The sequence below is a fragment of the Botrytis sinoallii genome (genome assembly GCF_014898435.1).
Source record: "Botrytis sinoallii strain Bc 23 chromosome Unknown BSIN_025, whole genome shotgun sequence".
NCBI classification, from domain to species: Eukaryota; Fungi; Ascomycota; class Leotiomycetes; order Helotiales; family Sclerotiniaceae; genus Botrytis; species Botrytis sinoallii.
The window spans coordinates 117461-142457 of record NW_024066052.1 but is presented as its reverse complement, the minus strand read 5'-3'; the positions used below and the strand labels follow the sequence as shown (position 1 = coordinate 142457).

The 24997-nt window shown below is 43.3% G+C and overlaps 10 protein-coding genes across 10 annotated transcripts; 5 read left to right on the top strand and 5 right to left on the bottom strand.

Annotated features, from left to right (window-relative positions):
• The first annotated feature begins 2689 nt into the window (after positions 1-2689).
• On the top strand, positions 2690-8501 carry EAF02_010365 (uncharacterized protein). Its single transcript, XM_038906413.1, has 6 exons — positions 2690-3003; positions 3093-3225; positions 3279-3468; positions 3516-7374; positions 7426-7714; positions 7764-8501. The coding sequence occupies exons 1-6, from the start codon at positions 2869-2871 to the stop codon at positions 7895-7897; spliced, it is 4740 nt and encodes a 1579-aa protein (XP_038753677.1). The 5' UTR covers positions 2690-2868; the 3' UTR covers positions 7898-8501.
• Positions 8502-9255: 754 nt separating this feature from the next.
• On the bottom strand, positions 9256-11546 carry EAF02_010364 (uncharacterized protein; the record flags this gene model as incomplete). The annotated part of the gene is made up of 10 exons (XM_038906412.1): positions 9256-9951; positions 10004-10041; positions 10090-10603; positions 10654-10704; positions 10776-10839; positions 10894-10918; positions 10969-11010; positions 11115-11131; positions 11186-11221; positions 11284-11546. 10 exons carry the CDS (start codon positions 11544-11546, stop codon positions 9256-9258), a joined length of 1746 nt encoding a protein of 581 aa, XP_038753676.1.
• Positions 11547-11921: 375 nt separating this feature from the next.
• On the top strand, positions 11922-12771 carry EAF02_010363 (uncharacterized protein; the record flags this gene model as incomplete). The annotated part of the gene is made up of 6 exons (XM_038906411.1): positions 11922-12095; positions 12147-12220; positions 12279-12357; positions 12477-12513; positions 12572-12605; positions 12678-12771. 6 exons carry the CDS (start codon positions 11922-11924, stop codon positions 12769-12771), a joined length of 492 nt encoding a protein of 163 aa, XP_038753675.1.
• A 106-nt stretch (positions 12772-12877) lies between these two features.
• Positions 12878-13601, bottom strand: EAF02_010362 (uncharacterized protein; the record flags this gene model as incomplete). Its single annotated transcript, XM_038906410.1, has 3 exons — positions 12878-13079; positions 13177-13322; positions 13419-13601. The coding sequence occupies 3 exons, from the start codon at positions 13599-13601 to the stop codon at positions 12878-12880; spliced, it is 531 nt and encodes a 176-aa protein (XP_038753674.1).
• A 707-nt stretch (positions 13602-14308) lies between these two features.
• On the bottom strand, positions 14309-15872 carry EAF02_010361 (uncharacterized protein; the record flags this gene model as incomplete). The annotated part of the gene is made up of 3 exons (XM_038906409.1): positions 14309-14350; positions 14401-14992; positions 15061-15872. The coding sequence occupies 3 exons, from the start codon at positions 15870-15872 to the stop codon at positions 14309-14311; spliced, it is 1446 nt and encodes a 481-aa protein (XP_038753673.1).
• A 762-nt stretch (positions 15873-16634) lies between these two features.
• EAF02_010360 (uncharacterized protein) lies at positions 16635-17200 on the top strand (the record flags this gene model as incomplete). The annotated part of the gene is made up of 2 exons (XM_038906408.1): positions 16635-16805; positions 16874-17200. The coding sequence occupies 2 exons, from the start codon at positions 16635-16637 to the stop codon at positions 17198-17200; spliced, it is 498 nt and encodes a 165-aa protein (XP_038753672.1).
• A 75-nt stretch (positions 17201-17275) lies between these two features.
• EAF02_010359 (uncharacterized protein) lies at positions 17276-18325 on the bottom strand (the record flags this gene model as incomplete). The annotated part of the gene is made up of 1 exon (XM_038906407.1): positions 17276-18325. One exon carries the CDS (start codon positions 18323-18325, stop codon positions 17276-17278), a length of 1050 nt encoding a protein of 349 aa, XP_038753671.1.
• A 543-nt stretch (positions 18326-18868) lies between these two features.
• EAF02_010358 (uncharacterized protein) lies at positions 18869-20699 on the top strand (the record flags this gene model as incomplete). The annotated part of the gene is made up of 4 exons (XM_038906406.1): positions 18869-18995; positions 19123-19250; positions 19307-19806; positions 19869-20699. 4 exons carry the CDS (start codon positions 18869-18871, stop codon positions 20524-20526), a joined length of 1413 nt encoding a protein of 470 aa, XP_038753670.1. The 3' UTR covers positions 20527-20699.
• A 192-nt stretch (positions 20700-20891) lies between these two features.
• EAF02_010357 (uncharacterized protein) lies at positions 20892-22728 on the bottom strand (the record flags this gene model as incomplete). The annotated part of the gene is made up of 3 exons (XM_038906405.1): positions 20892-21644; positions 21702-22493; positions 22570-22728. 3 exons carry the CDS (start codon positions 22726-22728, stop codon positions 20892-20894), a joined length of 1704 nt encoding a protein of 567 aa, XP_038753669.1.
• An 856-nt stretch (positions 22729-23584) lies between these two features.
• On the top strand, positions 23585-24470 carry EAF02_010356 (uncharacterized protein; the record flags this gene model as incomplete). Its single annotated transcript, XM_038906404.1, has 5 exons — positions 23585-23635; positions 23685-23768; positions 23890-23963; positions 24050-24384; positions 24460-24470. 5 exons carry the CDS (start codon positions 23585-23587, stop codon positions 24468-24470), a joined length of 555 nt encoding a protein of 184 aa, XP_038753668.1.
• Between the last annotated feature and the right edge of the window lie 527 nt (positions 24471-24997).

Here is a 24997-nt window from a genome sequence, read left to right as displayed (position 1 = left end):
GAAATAAAATATATGGGGGGATTACGCCCCGCGCGAAATGATTCATAATGTAACGTTCTCCCAGGTTCTGATTGCCATTCTTTCTGAAATATTATCCCTTTGAACCTTCAATGACAATCTAGAAGTCAAGCACCATAGGTAGAGACATCAAACTCATATTAAAAGTGTTCCAACACCTAAACTTTCTTCAGCATCATCTAACTCGGGTCGCTCAGTCAAGTGGTCCTTCAGGTCCAATGTAAGGGATCTCATTTGGGGTGGAATTTACATATTTTGTGCATAGAAATTCAGATTTCGACAGTCTATATATACATATGGGATCCTGTCTACACTCAAAGGGTTCTTTCTCGAAGAGATATCTTGCAAAGCTATCCTCATATTTCAAATGCCCAATTATACGTTATAAATCATATATATCCATTCAAATGTGCAAACGAATTATATCGAAACAATCAAACCCCGAATCCCTTTGAGTATTGATCTCTTATGAAAGTTTATTCAGACGCCTTGACTATTATCCCTCTCCCCCTCTGTTCTCTAGGGACGGACTTGTCATACACACTGCTTACCTACCTATGCTATACATAGGAGAAAATAGAGGCCGAAATCAATCACAAATAAAATTATAAGAGTTAAAAGTATCAAACAAATCCTTGGATAGTCTTCAGTTATACATTACTATCTAAACTTTTTATTCTTTGAATTGAAATGGAGCAATCGGATTGTTGAAGGACTTCGCCAGTGGTCAATTCCGATCTGTTGGCACTCCAGAAGATGAAAACGCATCATTCATTGGGGTAACAAGTTTTATTTCTAGCATGGAAGAAGTTTGCTTTTCAAACTTGTACTAACTAACAGTTAATCCCCTATCACTCAACCCATTTGCGGATATCTAACCACAACTAGGCACAAACACTACAAATCGATTCACTTCTGAGTTTTGCAGAAGGGAAACCAGCCTCCAGCGCCAACGGGATTCGTTAATGACTTTCTAAAACGAGTTTTCCTGTCGATGTCCAGCTCATGATTGATGCTCGAAAGCTCTGGAAACCTGCGTCCAACACCAGGAAGTTTTCCCTGTGAGACTACGAGGGGACGAGAAATCCCTTCGTGACTGGCTGAGAAACAAGGTTGGACATTAAGCCCTCAACGGTCTCTACCCTTCCAACCGCATGAGCCGTTCTTCATCTGTCTCATCAATACAGTGCACGCGAATGCTACATCAGATGACCTCATATCATCCACTGTTCTCAATCTGATTGAGCAAATTGATGCTCCTTCTGCAAAAGGACATTTATATACTCGGCACGGGTTCTTCAACTATGATTTGGAACGCAGAAGATTCTTGAAGGGTACGGCGCAAGATATATGAAGAAGTTGAAGGCGGCAAGTGAGAAATACGATCCAACTGGGCTCTTTCAGACCGTGGTGCCTCGTGCATTCAAGACTTCTCATATGGCACATCAATGGACCTTGAAGGCTATGATTCTCTCTCATGCTGCGCTGGGGTCTGTTAGATTCTTTGCCAAATATTGAGATGTATGAAATGGTGGAATCGCAAACTATGATTTTGTCTTTTAGCCCATATGCAACTATTCAGCCAAGTTTCCGAAACTAGTTACAGAGCTCAAAGACGTTTCTTACTCTAACGTTGCATCTAACTCGAAAATTCCTTACTTTGTTAAGATTTCAAACTTATTACAATGAATCAATTTGATCTTCTACAACCGATAATGCAGGGTTGGGTTCCAAGATTTCTAGAAACTTTATTGGTAGGCTAAGCCCTACACTATATTTCCACGCGAAAGATATTATACCTGGACCAGAATTTAGCCTTTCTACCGGGTGTATACAGTAGCATTATCACACAAATTCATGATGTAGACAAGTAAATCTCAAATAGATGGTCGAGGATTACTGACTTCTGCGTGAACAACTTGGTAGCCTTTCATAAAACTCTATGCTGGGTCTCCCCAACTATAGTTCCCCAACTTTACTAAGCCGGGAGATGATTTGACATGAACAATGCGGGTTGAATGATGGGCAACAATGGTGAAATAGAGAATACCGCCTTCATGCATACATTTGTAGATACCTACCTATATAGTAGATAACTTAAAACTTACAGAACACAGCAGCTGTATATGTATTTGGTTCGAGTGCTTATGTATTAACCTTACTGTGGATTGAATTTACACGTTTCCATTTTGAAGTGAATCGAAGCGGTGAGGTACCGATAGGTTAGCAGGAACACTCATTATTTTGTATTGCATGATTCGCCAAATAGGAAAGAAATGTTGATGTTGTTGGATTCACCCGATTGCATGAAAAGGGAATAGACTCAATTTTAATTTGAATGGTACAATGCTTGTACCAGTATACCTAAAAACAAGTATCAAGAAAGGAGGAAAGAAAACCAAGACTTCGAATTCCTACTCCGTACAGCACGCTCGCTCGCTCTCATCAGATCTGCTCTTTTCTCGAGTCCCATCATACCCTTTGCCTGTCCCACATTCACGAAAATAGGGGTCACCGGGAATCTGGTGTACTTAATGACTAAAATATTTTAGCGTCGCCAAGACATATCCCTGTTGACGACTGAGCTCGCGACAAGCATCCTAAATACCGTGGCTCTCAACTCCTTACCATCTTCGAATGCATCTTGTACTTATTTTACAAAGAAAAAGAAGACAAGTCATTTGTGGTGGCATATCTTCAACACCTATCTTGCTACTTACTTGAACAACACCATTACAATTAGGGTGGTTCATTTCATGCAGACCGATACTGGAAGAACCACGTCCCCATTATTATTATATTTGAAGCAGTTCGAGGGCAGGCAGGTTCTCGATAATCAACACCGCCATCATGGCGCACAATTATGAGATTGGTACGAAGGCATGGCAGCCGGATACTACTGAAGGATGGGTTGCTTCGGAATTGGTCTCGAAAACATTGAATGGAGACAAGTACACACTTGTCTTTCAACTCGAAAATGGAGAGGTTTGTTATCCTGCACTCGGAGAAGAACCTCATATACTTGTCTCTCACCTCCCCGCCCGAATTTTGCTGACCTTCATCTTTCACGATAGACCAAGTCTATAGAAGCCACAGAAGAAGCGTTGACGCAAGCAAATAATGCCTCTCTACCCCCTCTCATGAATCCAACGATGCTCGAAGCTAGTGACGACCTAACGAATCTTTCCCATCTCAACGAGCCTGCTGGTAGGTTATCAATTACATTTTCCTCGGTTCCTCAAACTGACTTTGCGGTACAGTTTTACAGGCTATTCGATTGAGATACTTGCAGAAAGAAATATACACATACAGTGGTATTGTGCTGATAGCAACGAACCCTTTTGCACGAGTTGATTCTTTATACGTTCCTGGTATGGTTCAGGTGTATGCGGGAAGGCAAAGAGCTACTCAAGCGCCGCATTTATTTGCCATTGCAGAAGAAGCATTTGCGTATGTATCTGTTATTCAAACCCCGGTGACTTGCTAACAATTTATAGGGACATGTTACGGAGTCAAAAGAATCAGACAATAGTGGTATCAGGAGAATCCGGAGCCGGAAAGACTGTCAGTGCCAAATATATTATGCGCTATTTTGCTACTAGAGAATCCCCAGATCAGCCAGGGACAAGGACGAAACGGGGTACAGAGCAAATGAGTGAAACCGAAGAACGAATTTTGGCCACGAATCCTATTATGGAAGCTTTCGGTAACGCCAAGACCACACGTAATGACAATTCTTCTCGATTTGGAAAATACATTGAGATTATGTTCGACGATAAGACGAACATTATTGGAGCAAAAATCCGGACCTACTTGTTAGAACGTTCGAGATTAGTGTTCCAACCACTCAAAGAGCGAAATTACCATGTTTTTTATCAGTTAGTCGCAGGAGCATCGGAAAGCGAGACAAGGGAACTCGACTTGAAGCCCGTAGAGCAGTTTGATTATCTTAACCAAGGAAGTTCGCCAACTATCGATGGTGTTGATGATAAAGCAGAGTTCGAAGCGCTTAAGGGATCTTTGGCAACAATTGGAGTGGATGCTGGCCAGCAAGCGGATATCTTCAAATTGCTTGCAGCATTGCTGCATTTGGGAGACGTAAAAATCACAGCCTCGAGAACGGACTCTGTCTTGGCTCCTAACGAGCCGGCATTGTTAAAGGCGACAGCGTTACTTGGCGTAGATCCTGTCGAGTTCGCAAAGTGGACTGTGAAGAAACAGTTGATCACAAGAGGCGAGAAGATTACTTCAAACTTGACTCAACAACAAGCCATTGTTGTGCGAGACTCGGTTGCGAAGTTCATCTACTCAAGTATGTTCGATTGGCTCGTAGAGAGTATCAACCATGCCCTTGCTACCGATGAAGTCCTAGCCCGTGTGAGGACTTTCATTGGTGTGTTGGATATTTATGGTTTCGAGCATTTTGCCAAGAACTCTTTCGAACAATTTTGTATCAATTACGCAAATGAGAAGCTCCAACAGGAGTTCAACGCTCACGTGTTCAAACTCGAACAAGAGGAATATCTCAGGGAGGAGATTGACTGGACGTTCATTGACTTTTCGGACAATCAACCTTGTATTGATCTGATCGAGGGAAAGCTTGGTGTATTGTCACTCCTTGACGAAGAATCCAGGTTGCCCATGGGATCCGACGAGCAATTTGTCACGAAACTGCATCATAATTTCGCCGCCGACAAGAACAAATTTTACAAGAAGCCTCGCTTCGGGAAATCGTCATTCACAGTTTGCCATTATGCTATAGATGTCACTTATGAGTCGGACGGCTTTATTGACAAGAACCGTGACACTGTTCCTGACGAGCATATGGCAGTTTTGAGAGCCTCCTCGAACAAATTCTTGGGCACAGTTTTGGATGCTGCCTCTGCTGTGAGGGAAAAAGATACTGCCTCGGCAACAACCTCGGCTGCAACAAAGCCTACACCTGGTAGACGCATTGGTGTTGCTGTCAATCGCAAACCTACTCTAGGTGGTATTTTCAAGTCATCTCTTATCGAGCTTATGAGCACTATCAACGGTACTGATGTTCACTACATTCGCTGTATCAAGCCCAACGAGGCTAAGGAATCATGGGTATTCGAAGGTCCTATGGTTTTGAGTCAATTGCGAGCTTGTGGTGTGCTTGAGACGGTCCGCATCAGTTGTGCAGGATATCCTACACGTTGGACATATGAGGAGTTTGCTTTACGATACTACATGTTGACACCATCATCAGCGTGGACATCAGAAATCCGTGATATGGCCAACAAAATTCTTACCAAAGCACTCGGTGCTAGCAGTGGAGGTGGATTGGACAAATATCAACTTGGTCTAACGAAGATCTTCTTCCGCGCAGGAATGTTGGCCTTCTTGGAGAACTTGCGAACAACCCGACTTAACGATTGTGCAATTATGATACAGAAGAATCTGAAAGCGAAGTACTATCGACGCAAGTATCTTGATGCTAGGGGTGCGATCCTTACTTTCCAATCGGCGGTTCGAGGTCACCTGGCTCGTAAGAACGCTCAGGAGAATCGCAAGGTTAAGGCTGCCACAACTATCCAAAGAGTTTGGCGTGGTCAGAAACAGCGCAAAAAGTTCCTGGCAATTCGCAACAATGTTATACTCGCTCAAGCTGCTGCCAAGGGATTCTTGCGCAGAAAGGAAATCATGGAGACCAGAGTTGGAAATGCTGCTATGATCATCCAGCGATCGTGGCGATCGAGGCAGTCACTCAAGAAGTGGAGAGATTACAGGAAAAAGATTGTCATTGTTCAAAGTCTTTGGAGAGGTAAAACAGCACGTCGTGGGTACAAGAAGATCCGTGAAGAAGCAAGAGATCTCAAGCAAATTTCCTATAAATTGGAAAACAAGGTCGTCGAACTTACTCAGTCTGTTGGCACGATGAAGAGAGAGAACAAGACTTTAGTGACTCAAGTGGAGAACTATGAAAACCAGATCAAGTCATGGAAGAACAGACACAATGCATTGGAAGCTCGGGTAAAGGAGTTGCAAACTGAAGCCAACCAAGCTGGAATAACTGCCGCACGTCTCGCTGTTATGGAGGAAGAAATGACGAAACTTCAAACAAACTTTGATGAGTCAGCTGTCAATATCAAGCGTCTCCAAGAAGAAGAGAAAGAGCTGAGAGAGTCTCTTAGAATATCAAACTTGGAGCTCGAGAAGGCGAAGGAGGAGGGCACCTTACACGAATCTGAGAAGATCACTCTCAGACAACAACTTGTTGACTTACAAGATCAACTTGACCTGGCGAAGCGTGCAGGCCCAATTCTACCACCGAACGGTGAGATTATGAATGGTGCTGCTGCTGCGCAACAAAATGGCCTCATCAACTTGGTTTCTTCAAAGAAACCAAAACGTAGAAGTGCAGGAGCCGAGCCACGCGAGCTAGATCGCTTCAGTGCAGCATACAACCCAAGGCCAGTATCTATGGCCGTCACAAGCAACAATCTCCATCAACAAACACTCTCTGGTTCCACATTCCAACCCAGTGTTGACACCATTGAGTTCGAGCTCGAGAATCTTTTGGCTGACGAGGAGGGCTTGAATGAAGAAGTTACAATTGGTTTGATCAAGAACCTTAAGATCCCAGCGGCTTCATCTACCCCACCACCAACAGACAAGGAAGTCCTTTTCCCATCTTATTTGATCAACCTTGTCACATCAGAGATGTGGAACAATGGGTTCGTTAAGGAATCTGAAAGATTTCTTGCTAATGTCATGCAATCTATTCAACATGAAGTCATGCAACATGATGGTGATGAGGCTGTCAACCCTGGTGCATTTTGGTTGTCTAATGTTCACGAGATGCTTTCTTTCGTCTTCCTGGCCGAAGACTGGTATGAAGCTCAGAAGTCGGACAATTTCGAGTATGACCGTCTCCTTGACATCGTCAAGCATGATCTCGAGAGCTTAGAGTTCAACATTTATCACACTTGGATGAAGGTACTGAAGAAGAAGTTGCAGAAGATGATCATTCCAGCTATCATCGAATCGCAATCACTTCCAGGTTTCGTCACCAATGAAAGCAACAGATTCTTGGGTAAATTGCTTCAAACAAATTCAGCACCTGCCTTCAGCATGGACAACTTGCTTAGCTTGCTCAACAACGTTTTCAAAGCTATGAAGGCATACTATTTGGAGGACTCAATCATAACCCAAACAGTCACCGAATTGCTCAGGTTGGTTGGTGTCACCGCATTCAATGATCTTTTGATGAGAAGAAACTTTTTGTCGTGGAAGCGAGGACTCCAAATCAATTACAACATTACAAGAATCGAGGAATGGTGTAAGAGTCACGATATGCCAGAGGGAACACTGCAGCTAGAGCACTTGATGGTAAGTAACATTGTGTATTTCTAGTAAAACCATATGCTAACATGTTTATAGCAAGCGACCAAACTACTCCAATTGAAGAAGGCCACTCTTAACGATATCGAGATTATTCAGGATATCTGCTGGATGCTCTCACCTAATCAAATCCAGAAGTTACTTAACCAATATCTCGTCGCTGATTACGAACAGCCCATCAACGGAGAAATCATGAAAGCTGTCGCTTCTCGCGTAACTGAAAAGAGCGACGTATTACTCTTGGCTGCCGTTGATATGGATGACAGTGGGCCATATGAGATCGCCGAACCTCGTGTCATCACAGCCCTAGAAACATATACCCCTTCATGTAATCATTCCCCCATATTTGTAAACATTCATTGCTAACAAGGACCTAGGGCTCCAAACTCCAAGGCTAAAGCGTCTAGCAGAGATCGTTTCTCAGCAAGCCATGCAACAACAGGAAAAAATGGAATATACTCAGGATGATATTGCTGAGCAATCAGACAACGAGGAGGCGAACAGTGCTTGATTGCGGGAACAATTACGGTCCCGTTATCTAATGCAAAACTTCTTACCTTCTTCTGTACCATTTTCACACCCACGAAATTAAGATCTTTTCTGCCATGGCTTGGAGAGCCTTTTGTATATGGCATTTGAGATCCTTCCAGCATTTGCACGACCTTGGGGTAGCATGAAATCTTGATTGTTAGCGTATATTTTTATATCTTTGGAGGCGAGAACGGGGGACCAAAAGATTTTTTCTTCTTTTGTAGATTTGATAGCACGAGATTTTTCTGAAGTGCAATCGCGTACAATCTCCCAATTAGGCGTTGGAAGTTACTTTAATACTCTTGCTTTTTCACTTGCGATTTTTCAGTCACATCTTTCGGTTCTCTTTTTTTCGGCTTCGTCTTTTAGGGTTATGATATGGGAACAAGATAAGACAAACTGAGATGATTGATATTAGACGATGATATGAAAAGATAAGATGAGATGAAGATCACTAGAAGAAATCTTTTTTCACGAAAAAGATTAGGAATGAGTGGGTTGTTACTTTATTCACGTGGTTTCTGGGGCGAATTTTTTGATAGAAATGTGAAATGAGATGATTGAGATGATCAAATTTTGACGAGAAAACAGACAGCCATATGCGATCTAGAATGTGTTTTATAGGTTGTGTGCTTGTGTGATGGATTGAATTTGTCGATGTATCCTTCAGTCCACCGGTGGCTTCGTAAGTTATTTGAGCTTAGCGGTAGTAGTGTGTGCTCCTGTCGTCACTCGTAGCTTGGATTCTCCTTCCTCTCGTCACTTTATGTACGCATCGCCGTCGCCGTCATGTTTTGTCATTTTACATCATTCCCCTTCTCCTTGGTTATCGCATCACCATCTTAGCACCCTGTCTACAAAGTGTAGAGGGTGTATACTCTCGAACTTTGAGTCTAACTTCTTTCTGCTTTTCCTTCTCCTTTCTGGGCTTTATATATCCATTCGAGGTTCAAGGGAAAGTAATAATTTGGCTTTGGCAAAAACTGCGTTATTTGACCATTGAAAGAAATCTTGATGTTAATTGTAGCGGGTGCTTCCTCTGGTCCGGTCGGTTGATTCTTGTTTGTTCTTGTAAGGGGGGTGGGTGTGAGAGATCTTTCGTTCATTGGGATGAGGATGATATCTTGAGCGCTGACTGAACGAGAGGGTTTAGGTGAAAGCTAATAATTGGTAGTTACTATCTCAGTAGCGGGTTTGTTACATTTAATGTTTTTGATCACAGTTCAATAGGTAGTCATCCATCGCTGTATTCAAATTGAAATTCTCGTCGCTATCTTCCGCGACACCCTTCCTTTACCATTTTTAATCACAAGCTAAAGTCCTCTATCTCAGCCTCAATCAAAGCTCTCTCCTCTTGATCCTGACCCTTGTTTCTTTATCCGGCAAACACACCGCACTGGTTTTCACCATCTTAGGAATCGTCCATTTACCCTTCTTCTCCCCTTTCTTCGCAACGGGTCCGATGTCCCAATACATAAGAATCCCAGCCACGAAAGCCAGACATTCTCGCTCGGCATATACGCGTCCTTTGCACATACTGGGTCCGCCACCATAGGGACGGATAGTTTGGAGGTCGACGGATGTGTTTCCTGTTTCATCCGTGGTGAGGAAACGCTCGGGGTTGAATTCGGTGGGGGAGGGGAAGTATGAGGGGTCGCGCATGTGGAGGTCGTGGGGGAGGGTAACGTATTCATTTTTGTGGAGCGTGTAAGTAATTTTGTCAGTGTCCTTGCCGGATGATGCATCGGTGAGGGTGATGTCGTTTTCCAGTTTTCGAAGAGATACGGGTTGGGAAGATAATCGTGAGGCCTCTAGATAGGTGGATTTGAAAAGGGGACATTTCTTGGATAGATCTTCGTGAGAGAGGTGGATGTGTGGAGCTTCTGAAATAGAGCCGATTTTCTCGCCAGGGGTTACGGTTGCATAGGGGGAGATCTCGGCGCGGATTTTGTCGGCGAGCCCGGGGGTGGAGAGGATGTAAAGGAGGTGCCAGTAGACGATGAGGGTAGAGTTCACTATGAGAGCCCAGATAACCTAATGACAATGTTAGATAGTGACTTAAGAGGTGGAGGAGATGTGAGCTTACAGATATATCTCCACGCTCTTTCGGTTCTAGGCCATGTTCTACCATAATGTCAGTTGTTATAAGGATAAAGTTCTCTGTAATCTTACTTCTAAACAATTCATGTCTTTTGAGGATGAAGTCGCTAACGTCATCTAAATCACCCCATGAAGAGTCCATTTGCTTCCCATCTACTGAAGCATCAAGAGCCTCTTGAAATTTGGTCATACTTTGTTGAATTTGGGAGCGAGAATAATGAGCTCTAGCAACAGCAGGCCAAGGAGTGAACCATGGAAGGCCCATGATGAAATACATCATACCGCGATCCATTTCATAAATATCGTGCAGGACATGTGGGTTATTATCCAAAAATTCACGTCCGAAAAGAGATGGTACAGAAGCATGCCCAAGTAAATCTCGTACCAAGGCCATAAGATCAACCTCCATTTCGTTGTTTGAAATGTACTCCGCATTGGCCCATTTCTCCCACGGATGTTGATCTATCTCACTGTCCATGAACGAAACCATCTGCGGGATTAGTCCTTCAAGATTGCGTATGGTTTTGTCCAGCATGCTACTTAGATATGGTTCTTTCATGAGATAAGTGAAAATAGACGTGTATTCCTTGTGACAATATTTAGCTTGGTGTAGTGATTAAAATGAAGCAGTCTTACCTCCCAGTTGTCCATATACACCTTCTTTGCCTTTTTGGGTAGTCCAAAAAACTAAGAGGTTTATTAGCAACACAAGCCATGCCAACTCATGGTTTTCAATTTTGTGATAGTGAAGTACCTACCTTCGTTGATAGATCCAACGCAACAGTTTTAAATGCAACATCTGATTCCCGTTTCTGTAGTACTCTAATACAACATTAGTGATCCTGGATATGAATGTGCCCTCGCTCATATACTTACGCCTTTACCAAGTTTGGATTTGAGACTATAATGATCAGTTTTTGTATAGCTACTCGGAAAATGCAAGCGACTTACTGATATTATGGGTAGAGCCTCCAAGATTAAGCGCAAATATACCTAGCTCAATATATCAGTACCTATGTAACATTTAAAGATTGTATTGCAATACTCTCAGTTATAAATTATGAGAGTAGAGAATTCCCCTTTTTGGCCAAACTCACCATGGGCACTTTGGTCTCTATGCATTTGTTAGCATCTATCCTATACAGCCATAATCCAGTATTCTAACTACCTTAATTCGCAAGCCAACTTCTCTCCATTCGTCAAACTATCTTTTCATCAGTCTCGAAATCCCACTACCCCTATACCTATATGGCACGTGAGACGTACAATGCAACCACATGTCCCAACCCTGGCACCCAATAAGCCGGCATCCAAACCGATTTTCCATCCTTCCCCTTTTGCTTTTCCGACGGCCTCTCGCTCAGTAGTCTAGTTGCTACAATCAGAAGTGCCGGTGCTAAAGCGATACTAAGAACAATAGGCAACGGCACCGAACGAATAATTGTGAGGGCATTTGTAATCAAACCTCCGGATTTCGAGGTGTCAATGGCATCGGTGGAATTCGTGAGGGGCTGATAGAAATCGTCCATGATGGAAGATAAACTATTGTTGAAAGATGAGGTTGATTGAGTAATATATCATCACCTTACTTATTAGCTAGGAGTTTTCGGTGTGGTTGTTAGAGTCTATCGATGCCGCCAACAGTTTTTGTGGATGTGGTGTGGTTGCGGTGCTGGGATTGCACGATCCACATTCGCCAATGCACTACTTTTTGACCGGATGAGTCGAAGCTCCGTATATGGATATCATAATATAATTCAAGGATAGGAATTTGAAGGGACAACATTTTATAAAACCCAAGATTTTATTCTTTTTGCTTCCCTTTTTGAACGTCAACTCTAACACGCTCATTCATCAATAATCACCTTTCCTGCATCAGGAAAATCTTTACATCTCCATTCATCATGGCTCCTCCCAAAACCCTCAATTTCATCACCGGCAACAAAAACAAACTTGTCGAGGTGAAAGCTATTCTGGGTGATACCATTGACCTTCAAAGTCAATCTCTCGACCTCGTTGAGATCCAAGGGACTATTGAGGAAATCTCCAGCGACAAATGTCGAAGAGCTGCAGAAATTGTGTGTTTTCATGTTCCCCAGCCTTGGGAGTGTTGCTAATATCGAATATAGATTCAAGGTCCAGTGCTAGTTGAGGATACATGTTTATGTTTCAACGCATTAAAGGAATTGCCTGGTCCATACATGTAAGACTCCCCGGTCAAGAATTACATTGAGAGTGCTCTGGTCACTAATAATGGGCAGTAAATGGTTTATGGATAAAATAGGTCATGATGGACTGAATAATATGCTTGCTGGATTTTCAGATAAATCTGCACAAGCAGTGTGTACATTTGCCTATTCTGAAGGTCCGGGTCATGAACCTATTATCTTTCAAGGAGAACAGACGTGAGTATCTTCCCATATTCCTGCGTGCCGTTGTATGGCTCTAACACTTCCCAGGGCAAGATCGTACCTGCAAGAGGTCCAGCTGCATTTGGTATGTTCTACTACACCACTAAAAAGACCTCTTTTTACTAATATTCCTTGACTCATAGGTTGGGATCCTATTTTCGAGTATGAAGGTCAAACGTAAGACTCTTTCCTATTCCATTTTGTGTTTTCATTCATCATATCACATATATATTGACTCCGCCCCTTTAGATACGCCGAGATGGAGAAAGTTGAGAAGAACAAAATCTCTCATCGTTTCCGAGCACTCGAGAAATTGAAGACATGGCTGCAAGAAGAAGCATAGAGTCCAGTAAACAGAGGAAAAGGAATGGAGTGACAGATAGATAGTGCTCTCTGAAGCCAAAAAACACTTCAGGGACTGAGCAACAATAATCCATGCCTACAAAATATCACTGCTCATCCTCCGCGTGATCCTTCTTCCATTGTTTGACCCATGCCTCAACCCTCTTCACATTACTCTCCACCTCATCACTTGTATCACTCCGTAGCTCCACCACAATCTCCTCGTCATAACTCTCTCTCGCCTCATCAAGTAGAACCTCCATAATTTCCGCATCTAGATTCTCTTGTAGTTTGGCTTCTGGATAATTTCTATATTTGGACTAGAGTCAGCTTTCTCGACCATCGCTCCCCATCGTTGCTACATCTCCATGCAGTCTCTATCCGCATAAATTTAGAGGGAACATACCTCGCCTTCAGCCGATCATACAACAGCGTCGAATCCACCCTCAACACAACCACTAAATCAATCCAACTTTTCGGAAATAATTCGCAAGCATGCCAGTCGATGATGTAGCCGCCTTGCTTGACATCTTCTTCTATTTCATCCCGTAACTATAGATTCCCAACAATTAGCCAAAACTCCTAATAAAGTCTCAATAATCCATTGAAATGGATCTTCCGTCAAGCTCGCAAAGAAATCAAACCAACCTTATCCTCATCCACAATCCATGTCTTCAACTCATCATCCCAGCCCTCATGACACCCCTTCTCCTTAACCACATCATTGACACTCAAATGTTTCAATCCGGTACTCTCAGCCAATTGTTCGCAATGGGTAGTTTTTCCCACACCAGGCGTACCTGTTATTATAATATTTGGCTGTGTGCGCATAATGACGAGTTTGTGAAATTGCGAACTTGGATCTTGAGAGCTTGAGATTCAAGGATTACTTGACTTTCGCTGGCAGGTATCTCAAAAGGTATTCGAATAAACAGAGTGATGTGCCCTTGAGTCTTGGAAGATTCGGTTTGGAAGTATTTATGACAGAGTCTCGTATTTCAAATTGTGCAGAATGCGACTTGATGATGTTTGCGCTGGAGAATTGGGGAAAGCTTGTGATACCTCCGCGATAACTGTTTTTCTCTTGGCATCAACTTTTTGGAAAAAAAATCTTATCGCAAGAAGCGGGGGCTTATCAGCACGTGCCATTAGCGGGGAGAGATCGGGATGGGATGGGTACAGAAGCTTAAAATAGATAAGGGGTAGGTGGGATTTATGCGGGAGTACTAGGAAGTAGCTTCGAGTGCGCTTTAATGAAGTCTAAAGAGCTTGCAAGTGGAGTTTGTACTGATTTTGTAATGTCATTACTATTGTCATAATTTGAACATTGCGATAAATAGTCAGGTCATCATTTGTGGTTAAATTTCTTATTGGAATATTCTGCATGTAGTTTGCCATTGAGAAATCATGCGAAGCAAGCTGATCTGCTCAAATTATTATTTACTCGATGCAGGTATGAGTTTCGTTGATATCCAGGTCCACCAGGTTCACTATTCATAGACTATAACATCTCGCATTGCTGTTTCTTATTCTTATTCTTACTCCTCCGCTGTAGGCTTATACATGATTGTTGTGACATACTGCATTGCGAATTAGTACATAATATAAATTGGTAAAGACGCTCCCGTACCTTTCGCTTATATCTCGTAGTGGCAGAAACAGCAAGAACATTGTTCTTAATGCTGCTCGTAGCTAGATGATTGAGAACAGTATGGTTAGGCATAATGAGAACACTATTATCATCCTTCATCGGTGCATTGGCATTCAAGATAGGTTTTCCCAAAAATCCTGGGAGAGTAGGTGGAGGAGGCAATTTGTCTATAGCAGCAATTGCGTACCGGTATTCCCTGGAGTCTTCGGGTTTATCCATATCTATGAGGTATTGTGGAATTTCTGAAGTAAATTGACTCTGGGAGATTGCGCGCTTCATCTTGGAGACTGGCTTCGGCTTCGTCCTCTCTTCTGCAGGCACTGGCTCGGGCTGGGTGATTTCAGGCTTGGTTTCCGAACCTCCAATTGGTTCGCTAGGTATATTTACAGAACCCTCATCGGTAGGCAGGTCATCGGCGCTGACTTCGATGTAATTGACTAGATTGTTGCCAAAATCGACGGTGGTTGGAAGAAGTGCTGAGCATTTCATAATACCATCTTGAATAAATCGAACGTGGTGAGTGCCGGGTCGTACATGAATTATCGCTTTCAAAAGTCCCGGCTCTCCTTCCCTGGGAAATGTTAGTGTACCGTAAAAACCTTGGAGTTCAAGGGGTTCATTGGAAAGACTAGAACTCACACTGCACTCAATCTTTGCTTCTTATTCCACTGAAATATGGTTCCAGTTACATAAACTTTCTCTCCACCTTCTCTCCACTCGAATAAGGTTGGTACCGTTGCCTTGGTCCGATCGATTTGAATTTCCTCGGCGTCCTCTTCGTCTATTGTCGTACTACTCAATGCCGAATTCCGTCTTGCAAGTGGTGGTTCATTGTCCAGAGCATCTATATCTATAGCTGGGGCGATCGAATCAGCCGGTGTGACTAGAGGCGACCCTGGGGTGTGCACTTCCTCCTCAATTGGCAGTGGAAGCCTCGGAGGTCGCGAAAGATGATACGACATATCTTGAATGGGGGGACCAGAAGGGTCGACAGATGTGGCTTGGGGGCTCGATAGGGAATGTGAATGGGATCTGGACGTTGCAGGGTCGTAATTGGAGGATGGCATGGGAACATCAACTGGCTTGGTGGGCTGATCTCTCACGGCGATCTTTTCTGTCTCTGGTTCATGTCTATGTGATTGCAAGCCTGCTTGTGGTTCTCTGTCATGCGCCGAAGGTGTATTCACTCCCGAATTCGGCAAAGAATTATTGAATTGTGCAGCAGGGTGTGATTGGGAATTGCGCGGGCGGTGTGTGACATTCGATCCGTGAGCCTGTGCAAGAGAAGGTTCTGCTCTCGCAGCAGTCCTATGCGTGTGTATCAAATTCCTTGGATCTCTGCGAGCTGAGGATGTTCTTGACGAGTCATTACTGTTGCTCGAAGGCGCGGGAGAATGCGAATGAGGTGTGGAAGCAGTTGGCCTCGTGTTGGTAGAAGGTGTATTTCCCATTATGACAATGGTCGTGTTATTCTAACCAACGCACTCAAAAAATGATTCCTTTCCGGGGGGTGAGAGCCCTTTAAAGAAAAAGAAAGACAGAGGGTCGAGGGGAACGGCCTGTGGAGCAAAGCTATCTCATGAGTTGTAAATAAGTATTTTTGGATTATGGTTTGAAATGAATGTATTGTTCCACGAATCTGGATGACCTGTGCTTGTTAAAGGGTATCTTAGAAATAATCGAAATTTGAGCTTGAGGGTTTAAATACAATAAATAAAATTGGGATGGTTCTTTCGTGGAAAAGATTCTGGAGTGAACCTTGGAAGTTGAATCCTTCCTAAGGTTTGTTCCTTCAACCCCACAATCAGCTTTATTGAAGACCAACCCACAAAAATTGCGACGATGCTTTGAATCCTTGTTACACACTACACTCACAGTAGCTGACTTGGTCTGTGCCTTCATCAAAGCTTCCAAGGTTCTTTCATTCTTCTGGTGTTCTATTGTTCTATTCCTCCCTTCTTTCCTCCATCACACATCAGTACAGAGGTAATCGTGGTATTACCTAAATGCTTGTAGTCCTATTCAATCAAACATCACTATCACCACTCATTTGCAGCAAAAACGTTCCCGTGAAGGCTTAAACTATGAGAACTTTCAAGAATATTCCGAGTTCTACTTATAAGCATTAGATCATACGACATAGGTGTAGGACAGATCTTATCCGTCAGCCTTGCATCTTCCTGTCATTTCAGACAACCCAGTCATTATCCGTTATGGAACTCTCAAATACAGCATGGCTGTCGATTATAGGAAGCACTTTTCATTACATTTCCCTGCCAGTTATTGTTATTTCCAACTGGCTATTGGCTATTCTTAGGATTGCGCTGGCCCCACTGCTACATTTGGGAAACTCTTTGATTTCTGCTATGCTTCTTCCTCTAAAAGTAGTGGCGAAATTCGAGGCAAGCTTGATGCAATAACAAATTGATGGATTGTAGCTAACAGTTATCAGACCATCATCATATTCTTGGGGTCTGCAATCGTCATCGGCTTGATCACAGGTTCGTTGTTACGAGTTTCCTCCAGCATACTCGCATCACTGTTCAAATTGACATCAGGCCCTGAAGACACAGATCTTTCTGTGGCATCGGTACGCGCCGCACGAGAACATAAGAAGAAAAACTCGAAACCGGATCCATTGAAATGGAAGGTCGACCCTTCTGTAGAGAAGAGATATTCCGGATGGCTGGAAAAGGACGGAGGCAGAAAGAAGGACGAGCACGGGCTATCGGCGCAGATCATAATTGAGGAAGATGATGACTCCGATGATGGATTTTAATCAGAGTAGGAGCAGCGATATGCAATTATGTGCAACCCCTCTTGAGAAGACAGGATTAAGTTCTTGATATATTATTCAATCTCTCCATTTGACAAAGACTTGATCTGTTCTGAACCTCTGAGTACATGTGCTCTCTTCCAGTGGAGTCCTGAAGCCAGTTTCGTACGCCAAAAGTCCAGCCTGTGCTATCATTATACCATTATCGATGCAGAAACGTTCGTCGGTTGCGAAAACGCTTCCTCCCCTATCTCTTGCCATCAACCCCATCATTTCTTGTAGCCTCTCATTGCAACCTACGCCTCCCACGATGAGGACTTGGTTGCTCCCTACATGAGCCATAGCTCGTTCTGTGATCTCCACCAGCATCGCATACACAGTTTCCTGCAGGCTGAAACACAAATCTGACGTGGTAATAACTTCTCCAGTGATCGGGTCTTTTTGCTCTGGGTTCGCCTTGAGTTCCGCCGCGAGTATATCAATGCTTGCCAAGATTCCAGAGAACGAACAGTCCATTCCTTTGACTGCATATGGCAGATCTAGCAACACCTTTCCCTTCTTTGCTAATTGTTCGATATTGTATCCCGGTGCAGGGTCGTTGCTAATTTCCAGGGTCCTTGCGAAACGATCCAAACAGTTACCAACTGCAATATCTAACGCTTCCCCAAAAATTCGATACCGTTGCTCTGCATATGCAATCACCTGGGTATTTCCTCCGCTAACGTATAGAACGACCGGATTTTGTGCCCCAGTAATCTCTCGGCCCATTTCTATATGCCCGACGCAATGATTTACCCCTACCAACTCCTTACCCCACAACAGAGAAAGCATTCGCGCTGCGATAGCGACGCTCTGGAGAGGTGCTCCCATGCCAGGGCCCTTTGTATAACATATACAGTCGATATCAGATACTTTTACTCCAGCTTGCGCCATAGCTTGCTTCACAAGTTTCACGACCCATGATCGATGATGCTTCGCAGTATCTTTTGGTAGGAAACCTTCTCCTGGAGGCGAGACAAAGGTGTGTCGAATATTGGAAAGAATTTCGGCCGGTTTGCCTTTGGAAGGATGTGATATAATACCAACACCCAATTTGTTAGCACTACCTTCAAGCCCTATAGCAATCATCTTCGCTGTTGGGTTCTATAAGTATCAACAATAAAATATAAATCAAGGAGGGGTCGACGATGAAATGGATAAGACCAATGCCCACGGCCGCTAAATTTAACAAGGCTGAAAATCACGAACAGAACTAATCGATAAGGATTATGCTGAAAATAAGTAACGTAAGCGCAATATGTAGAATTGCTAGGTAACTTGATACTTTCAAAGATCTAGGTAGATTCACAACCAACATCTAGAACGGTTTAATCATATGTGCACAATTGAGAAAATTAATGCAATATATGTATGATACTACCTAGCACTTTTCATTCAAATGCAATCAATAACTACAAGAGTGCGAAATTTTTCCTGCTGACCTTGAAATGCCCCACATTCTGTCCCTATCAGGACTAGGGCCCCTTGATTTGCTCGGTTTATTTAGCGACTTGTCGTTGGTGCGAGTTTAGAAATTACAGTACTCACTATCACTTGCGCCAATTCTGTTACTACATCACACACAACCACGTACATTATCTTTTCAGCAGCATAAGTCAGTGTACTGAAATTATGGACGTCGACGATTTTGAAGCTAGAACAGCAACTTTCTCAGCATGGCTCCAAGAAATGGGTATCCGGACTAATCCAAAGATGGCCTTGGTGGACCTCCGTCAAGAAGGTCGAGGGCGAGGTGTCGGTATGATCCATTCTTTCTTCACGTTTCTATCATTACTGTAGTATGGCATTGATCAAAGAGCTGCTACCTGCTTTCTGTTGATCTTTATGAAGTGATCCGAAGAGCATTTCTCGCTGACATGTAACAGTGGCCCTAGAAGACATTGATGACGACGAGATTATCTTCAGCATCCCACGCAGTGCCGTGCTAAATGCTCAGAATGCGAAGCCCCTTGCGATTTCGAAACGACTTGCAGAGAAGATGCCGAGCTGGCTGGTAAGTAGTTATGAGCGTCTCAATGAGATTCGAATTGATGATTGACTGGATTTCAGGCGCTCACCTCGATACTCATGGCGGAAGGACAAGTAGACGATTCTAAGTGGGCTCCATACCTCGCGATACTACCAGAGCAATTGAATAGCTTGGTGTTCTGGTCGGATAGCGAGCTCGCGGAATTGCAAGCGAGTGCAGTAGTGAAGAAAATCGGAAAACAGGGTGCTGAAGACATGTTCAAAACTTACATAACTCCGCAAGGCTTACAGCATTCTAGCACGGAGATGTGTCACAAAGTAGCTTCTGTCATCATGGCGTATGCATTCGACATACCAGATCCCTCCGATGGTCCAACCTCCGGTGGCAAAGGAGAAGAAGCGGCAGATGACCTGGTTTCCGATGATGGGGAAGATGAAAAAACCATATTATCTATGATTCCGCTGGCCGATATGCTCAACGCAGATGCAGACAGGAACAATGCCCGCTTGATCTGCGACAACGAGGAACTAGAGATGCGAGCAATCAAACCTATTGCGAAGGGGGAAGAGATATTCAATGAGTTCGTCTTTTCCTCAATCACAATTTTTGCTGCGTTTATGGTTTACTGACAGAGACTTTTAGTTATGGCCAGCTTCCCAGGTCTGATCTTTTAAGGAGATACGGTTATGTCACAGACGGATACTCCACATACGATGTCGCTGAGATCTCAGCGGAACTCATCGTTTCCTTGTTCCGGAACGGCAAGGTTCATCCGTCGTTGTCAAAGCTCACCCAAGACAAGTTGAAAGTTCGTCTTGATTTGGCTGAAAGAGAAGGCATCTATGACGAGTCGTTTGATCTCGTTCACTCTAGTCCAGATGAGCCAAGTATACCAGATGAGCTTTTAGCGTTCCTGTATCTCTTGCTTGTGGACGAAAGTCATCTTAAAGCAATCTTGGACTCAGAGAGCAGTCTACCAAGCCGTTCCAAACTTACCACGGAGCTCGCAGGTCAGGTCCTAGCAATTTTGTTGCAAGCGAGAGAAAACGAGTACTCGACTACTCTTGAAGAGGACGAGGATCTTCTCAAGAATGCGAATCTCCCAATTCGAACCGCTATGGCGATTCAAGTACGCTCTGGAGAGAAGAAAGTGTTACGAGCAGCGATTCAAGAAGCAGGTACATTTTCGGGTGGCAACCATCGCATGAGGCTTTTGCCTTCAAAGGAGGGAACGATGAAAAATGCAAAGAGAAAGGGAGAGGACATGGAACAGCCAAAGAAAAAGGGACGTTCTAGGTAGAATGTCAATTCAATTGATGCCGAGAACACTTTGGTTGGTAGGTCACGAAGCTTTTCATTTTGCTCTGGGAGTGCTTTTGGAGGAGATTATTAATTGGGCGTCATATTTGACTCCTGTATAATCATTTCATAATGATCTTTTGCTCGATCATGAGCGCTAAATACATATAGGTCGCCTAGATACCCTCCTTGGGTACTTTCGGACAAAACTTCTAATGACAACAAATCAACGCTCAGCCCTTTCCCTGGGTAACGCCCCTACCCCCATTGCCCGTTGAACCCTGCAGAAGTTGATTTACAAAGAAGCCTCACAATGGAGCCGCTTCTGGTAAAGTGACAACCCAGTTGTCGTGAAGAAGAAAATTCCTAATTACTATGTTGGATTGGAGGCCCGATTGCTCGGTTGTTACCAGGACTACCTCCAGTACCAGTCCTGTTCGATTGCGATTGATGTTGGAACATGCTTCGCCGATGTGCATCCGGATACAAATGACCAGAAAGAGGTATTGTGGATCTAAAACGTAGAGGGTTGGTATCATAAGGGTCAACCTCGTATACAGGCTGTCCGTCATCCTCATCCTCATCCTCGTCATATTTCCAACGATCAGATTTCCTCTCCATGCTTTTGCTGACAGCTGTAGACATTCCTCTCCGGTCTATCCACAACCGGCCACCTCGGCCAATTCGTCTCCGATATGCTGGTTGCGAACGACGATCGTCTTCTTCTGGAGGTGTACTATACCGCACGGTTACCGCGTCCGGTTTTTCTTGGCTCACTGGAGATGCTTGATCAAATGAGTCGGAGGTCACAGACGATGGTGGCGTCAGTAAATACTGACTGTATTGAGCTGTTGCTGGGCGAAAGCCCGTATTCGAGCTTTGTCCTTCAACTGGTAGGAGTGGTTCCCTTGTGCAGTCGATGAAGTTCTCATTCCACTTGATATGCTGTGCGGATTTCTCCTCGAGCTCTTTTTGCAGCATATTCTCCTTTTGGGCCAGCACATGACTTAACTGCACCATATCCATTTCAATTCCGCGACCATCAGGGCGAGGTGGAATACGAAGTGGAGCTGGCTGGCGCTGCACATTTTGAAAGTCCATGGCCTTCCTCTTCTGTGGCTTCGAATTGTCAGCAGGATGTTCGAACTCTCTTCTAGTGGTCGAGATTATACATACCTTCTGATTGATGAGAAGTTCGTCATCAGGATCACTCTTGATGCCCAGCTTGATCTTGAGGCTCTTGATTTCACTACGAGATTCGAATACGGAACGTTCGCATTGCAAGAGTTTTTTCTTATAAGTTTCGCGTTCAGTCGCCATTTTAATCAGGTCCCTTGCTTCTTCCATTTCCTTTCTCAGTCTCCTAACTTTATCTGTGATTTGCATATCTCTTGCTCTGGTTTTCCTGGTAGCTCTGACTTCACGGCGCCGGAAGCAAACATACGGATCGCCTTCGTCTTGATCTTGGTGAGTTTCAAACTTCAGACTGGGCTGAATGCCATGATTGTCACAGGCATGCCGTCGAGACTTCCAATATTCATACAATTCTTTCAGATGACCAAATATCTTCTCCTCTCCTCGTTCCTTGATGACTTCTTTCATGGTCTCAAAACTCACCAATGTCTTGTCTATTGAGGCCCATGGGGTTTTATTTTCAGCAGTTTCTTCGAAAATTTCCATGAGCTTTTCAAAGTTATCTTCCGAGAGCTGCTGATTCGAAAGGGTTTTCCTTTTGTTATAATCTTTTAGAAAAATTTCATCTTCGGTAGTCATGTTATATTGGCAACCAGTACATTCTTCCACGGTCTGTGAAAAGCGGATATAGGTAGCAGGTTTGTCAAATTTCCTGGAGTATAATGATTCATAGTCAATGTCGGTACCTTCTTCTGCAGGAGGAGCCGGGATCTCTTGTGGTGCATCCTTATCACCCGAGGTGTGGCCTGCCAGAGCAGCTTGCAGATGGTATTCCTGTTTGAAACACCGGAGTCAGTATACGCAATATATCACGTGATTGTGTGGTAAGATCGAGCACGTGACAACTAACATTTTCTTCAGCTTTTTCGACACCAGTCTCGACTTTATATTGACCTTGTAATGAATCATATTCGGCAGATTCTATTTGGTCTTCTCGTAGAATTTGTTGATGGGTGGATCTGTTGAGCTTCTTTTGGCGCACCACCCTGCCAGCCGGTTGTGTCCTCATGTTGATGATGGAATGACTCCGATATGTAAAATTAACGCGACAACGCAATTTGAACGCGTAAAAAATTCATAAAATAAAAAGCTGTTCATGACTGAATGCTTAATCCATTTTTTGAATTGAAATTCGATGTCAGTTGGAATATTTTGATGATAGAAAATTGTACCTTTGCCACGTTCCGACGTTCGTGATACAAGCAAATTTTTCCTGGTTCAATGTGTCAATAACTCTAATTTGGGTAATGTTGGCCTGATTTGGTTACTGTATAAGGCAACAACAAAGAACATTTGTGAACTATACTAGATTAAGGATCCTTGTCATATCAAACTTCTGACGATAGGAGATTTGACCCTATTGTGTTATATGGATAACTTCGATACCTTTCCCATATAACTTACAATACAATCTCCAAAATTCATTGATGATTGGGGGGAAATATAATAGAAACTCTCAGGAAATAGGAGGTTAATACTTTAAATCGATATTCAGTCTGATTCGGAAGGAAAACAATACCTTAGTTTGGACATCATCGAATCTCGCATCTTACTTTCAGCCTCTCTCCCCGCCCTTCTAAGGAAACTTATCACCTAGCTACCTATCTAGTCTCCAGTCTTGCGACCAACCCCAATCACCTCCTTTACTTCAACAACCTTACCTACTACTTGGGTTTGCGACTATCTCTTTTACTGCGGCCACTTCCTTTACTCCATTCACCCTATTCTTCAAGCCTTTCTCTTGCGACCGCCTTTACTCCAACAGCTTACCTCCACCTCCTTTACTCGATTGGCCTTGCTAAGAAAAAACAACTACCTACCTACCGCATACATAATCATATACCAGACAAACACAATCCGTCAATATGGGAAATACAAGTAGTGCAGTGTTGGAGAATATTGTACAAGGGTCAACTGTGCGGATAATACATTCTTCTACATTACTGTCTGATTTGTCATTGGGAGGATCGGCGCGCTAATTCTGGGTGCGAAACAGTTGATCGAGATGAGGTTGATAGATTAAGAAAACGTTTTATGAAGTTGGATAAGGTGCGCACTATTCTGTTTCCTCGGTCGGTGTACTTAGTGTGTTGGAAGTACTGCGAGTTATCTGTTGAACGTGTGGGGAGTGTATGGAACTCAGGAGGGCTAATGAAGTCTATGTCTATAGGATAATTCCGGTACTATTGAACGTGAGGAGTTCCTCAGTCTTCCGCAAATCTCGTCGAATCCTCTAGCTACCAGGTTGGTCTATCTTATTTCTCTTCATCTGCCGTCCACACGCAATGTTTAAAATGATGTACACATACTGATTAATCTCCCTGTTCCAGAATGATTGCCATATTCGATGAAGATGGAGGTGGAGATGTTGATTTTCAAGAATTCGTCAGTGGACTCAGCGCATTCAGCAGCAAAGGAAACAAGGAACAAAAGCTTCGTTTTGCATTCAAGGTTTATGATATCGATCGTGATGGATACATAAGCAATGGAGAATTATTCATCGTTTTGAAGATGATGGTAGGAAGTAATTTGAAGGATCAACAGTTGCAACAGATTGTTGATAAAACAATTATGGAGGCAGACTTGGATAGGGATGGAAAGATTAGTTTCGAAGAATTCACAAAGATGGTGGAGAATACGGATGTTTCTATGAGCATGACTTTAGGTGAGTTTGGATGTTGAATCCGTTTTGGAGAAAATAGGTTGGTACTTGAGGGTGAAACTTACTAATGTGTGGTAGATCAATTTTGATTCGAAAGCATTGGGAAGGGAAGAAGATCAGTGATATAGCGAACAATGCATGTTTTCACACACTACACCCCAAATCAAAGTTCAGTATGACATGCTCAGATGCAGGACATGATATGAGCAATGGTTGAAACTCTTGCAGCAGAACTAGGGATCTAGATGCATTGATATGGTGTGGTTTGTGGATTCTCGAGACACACATTTATACTCAACTCATTACAGGGAAATGATGATTTATTTACAAGATACTCCACCACGTTTCTTCATGTGCTCCAAGTGAAAGTGCTATTGTTGTCTAATAGTTTTGCGGACTAGTAGTCCATAATTACATATCAATAACTTGAACTTGATATCTGAATCAAACACCAATTTGAAGCTTCTCATCCCCTACTATCATAAAGTGCCATCTTATTCACTAGATTCTCATGAGTCAACCAATTTAGTTGACTCTTTGCTGGTCTTGGAATTGAGCGTTCAAAGTGTTCTTCTCGATCCAATCAAAATCCACTTCGTGGTCCAACTAAGCTTGG

Bases quoted from the DNA above. Each gene is read 5' to 3' on its own strand.
- EAF02_010365 (XM_038906413.1), top strand. From the start codon at position 2,869: ATGGCGCACAATTATGAGATTGGTACGAAGGCATGGCAGCCGGATACT. The intron at 3,469-3,515 runs GTATGTATCTGT...AACAATTTATAG, and splicing joins ATTGCAGAAGAAGCATTTGC to GGACATGTTACGGAGTCAAA. The intron at 7,375-7,425 runs GTAAGTAACATT...ACATGTTTATAG, and splicing joins TGCAGCTAGAGCACTTGATG to CAAGCGACCAAACTACTCCA.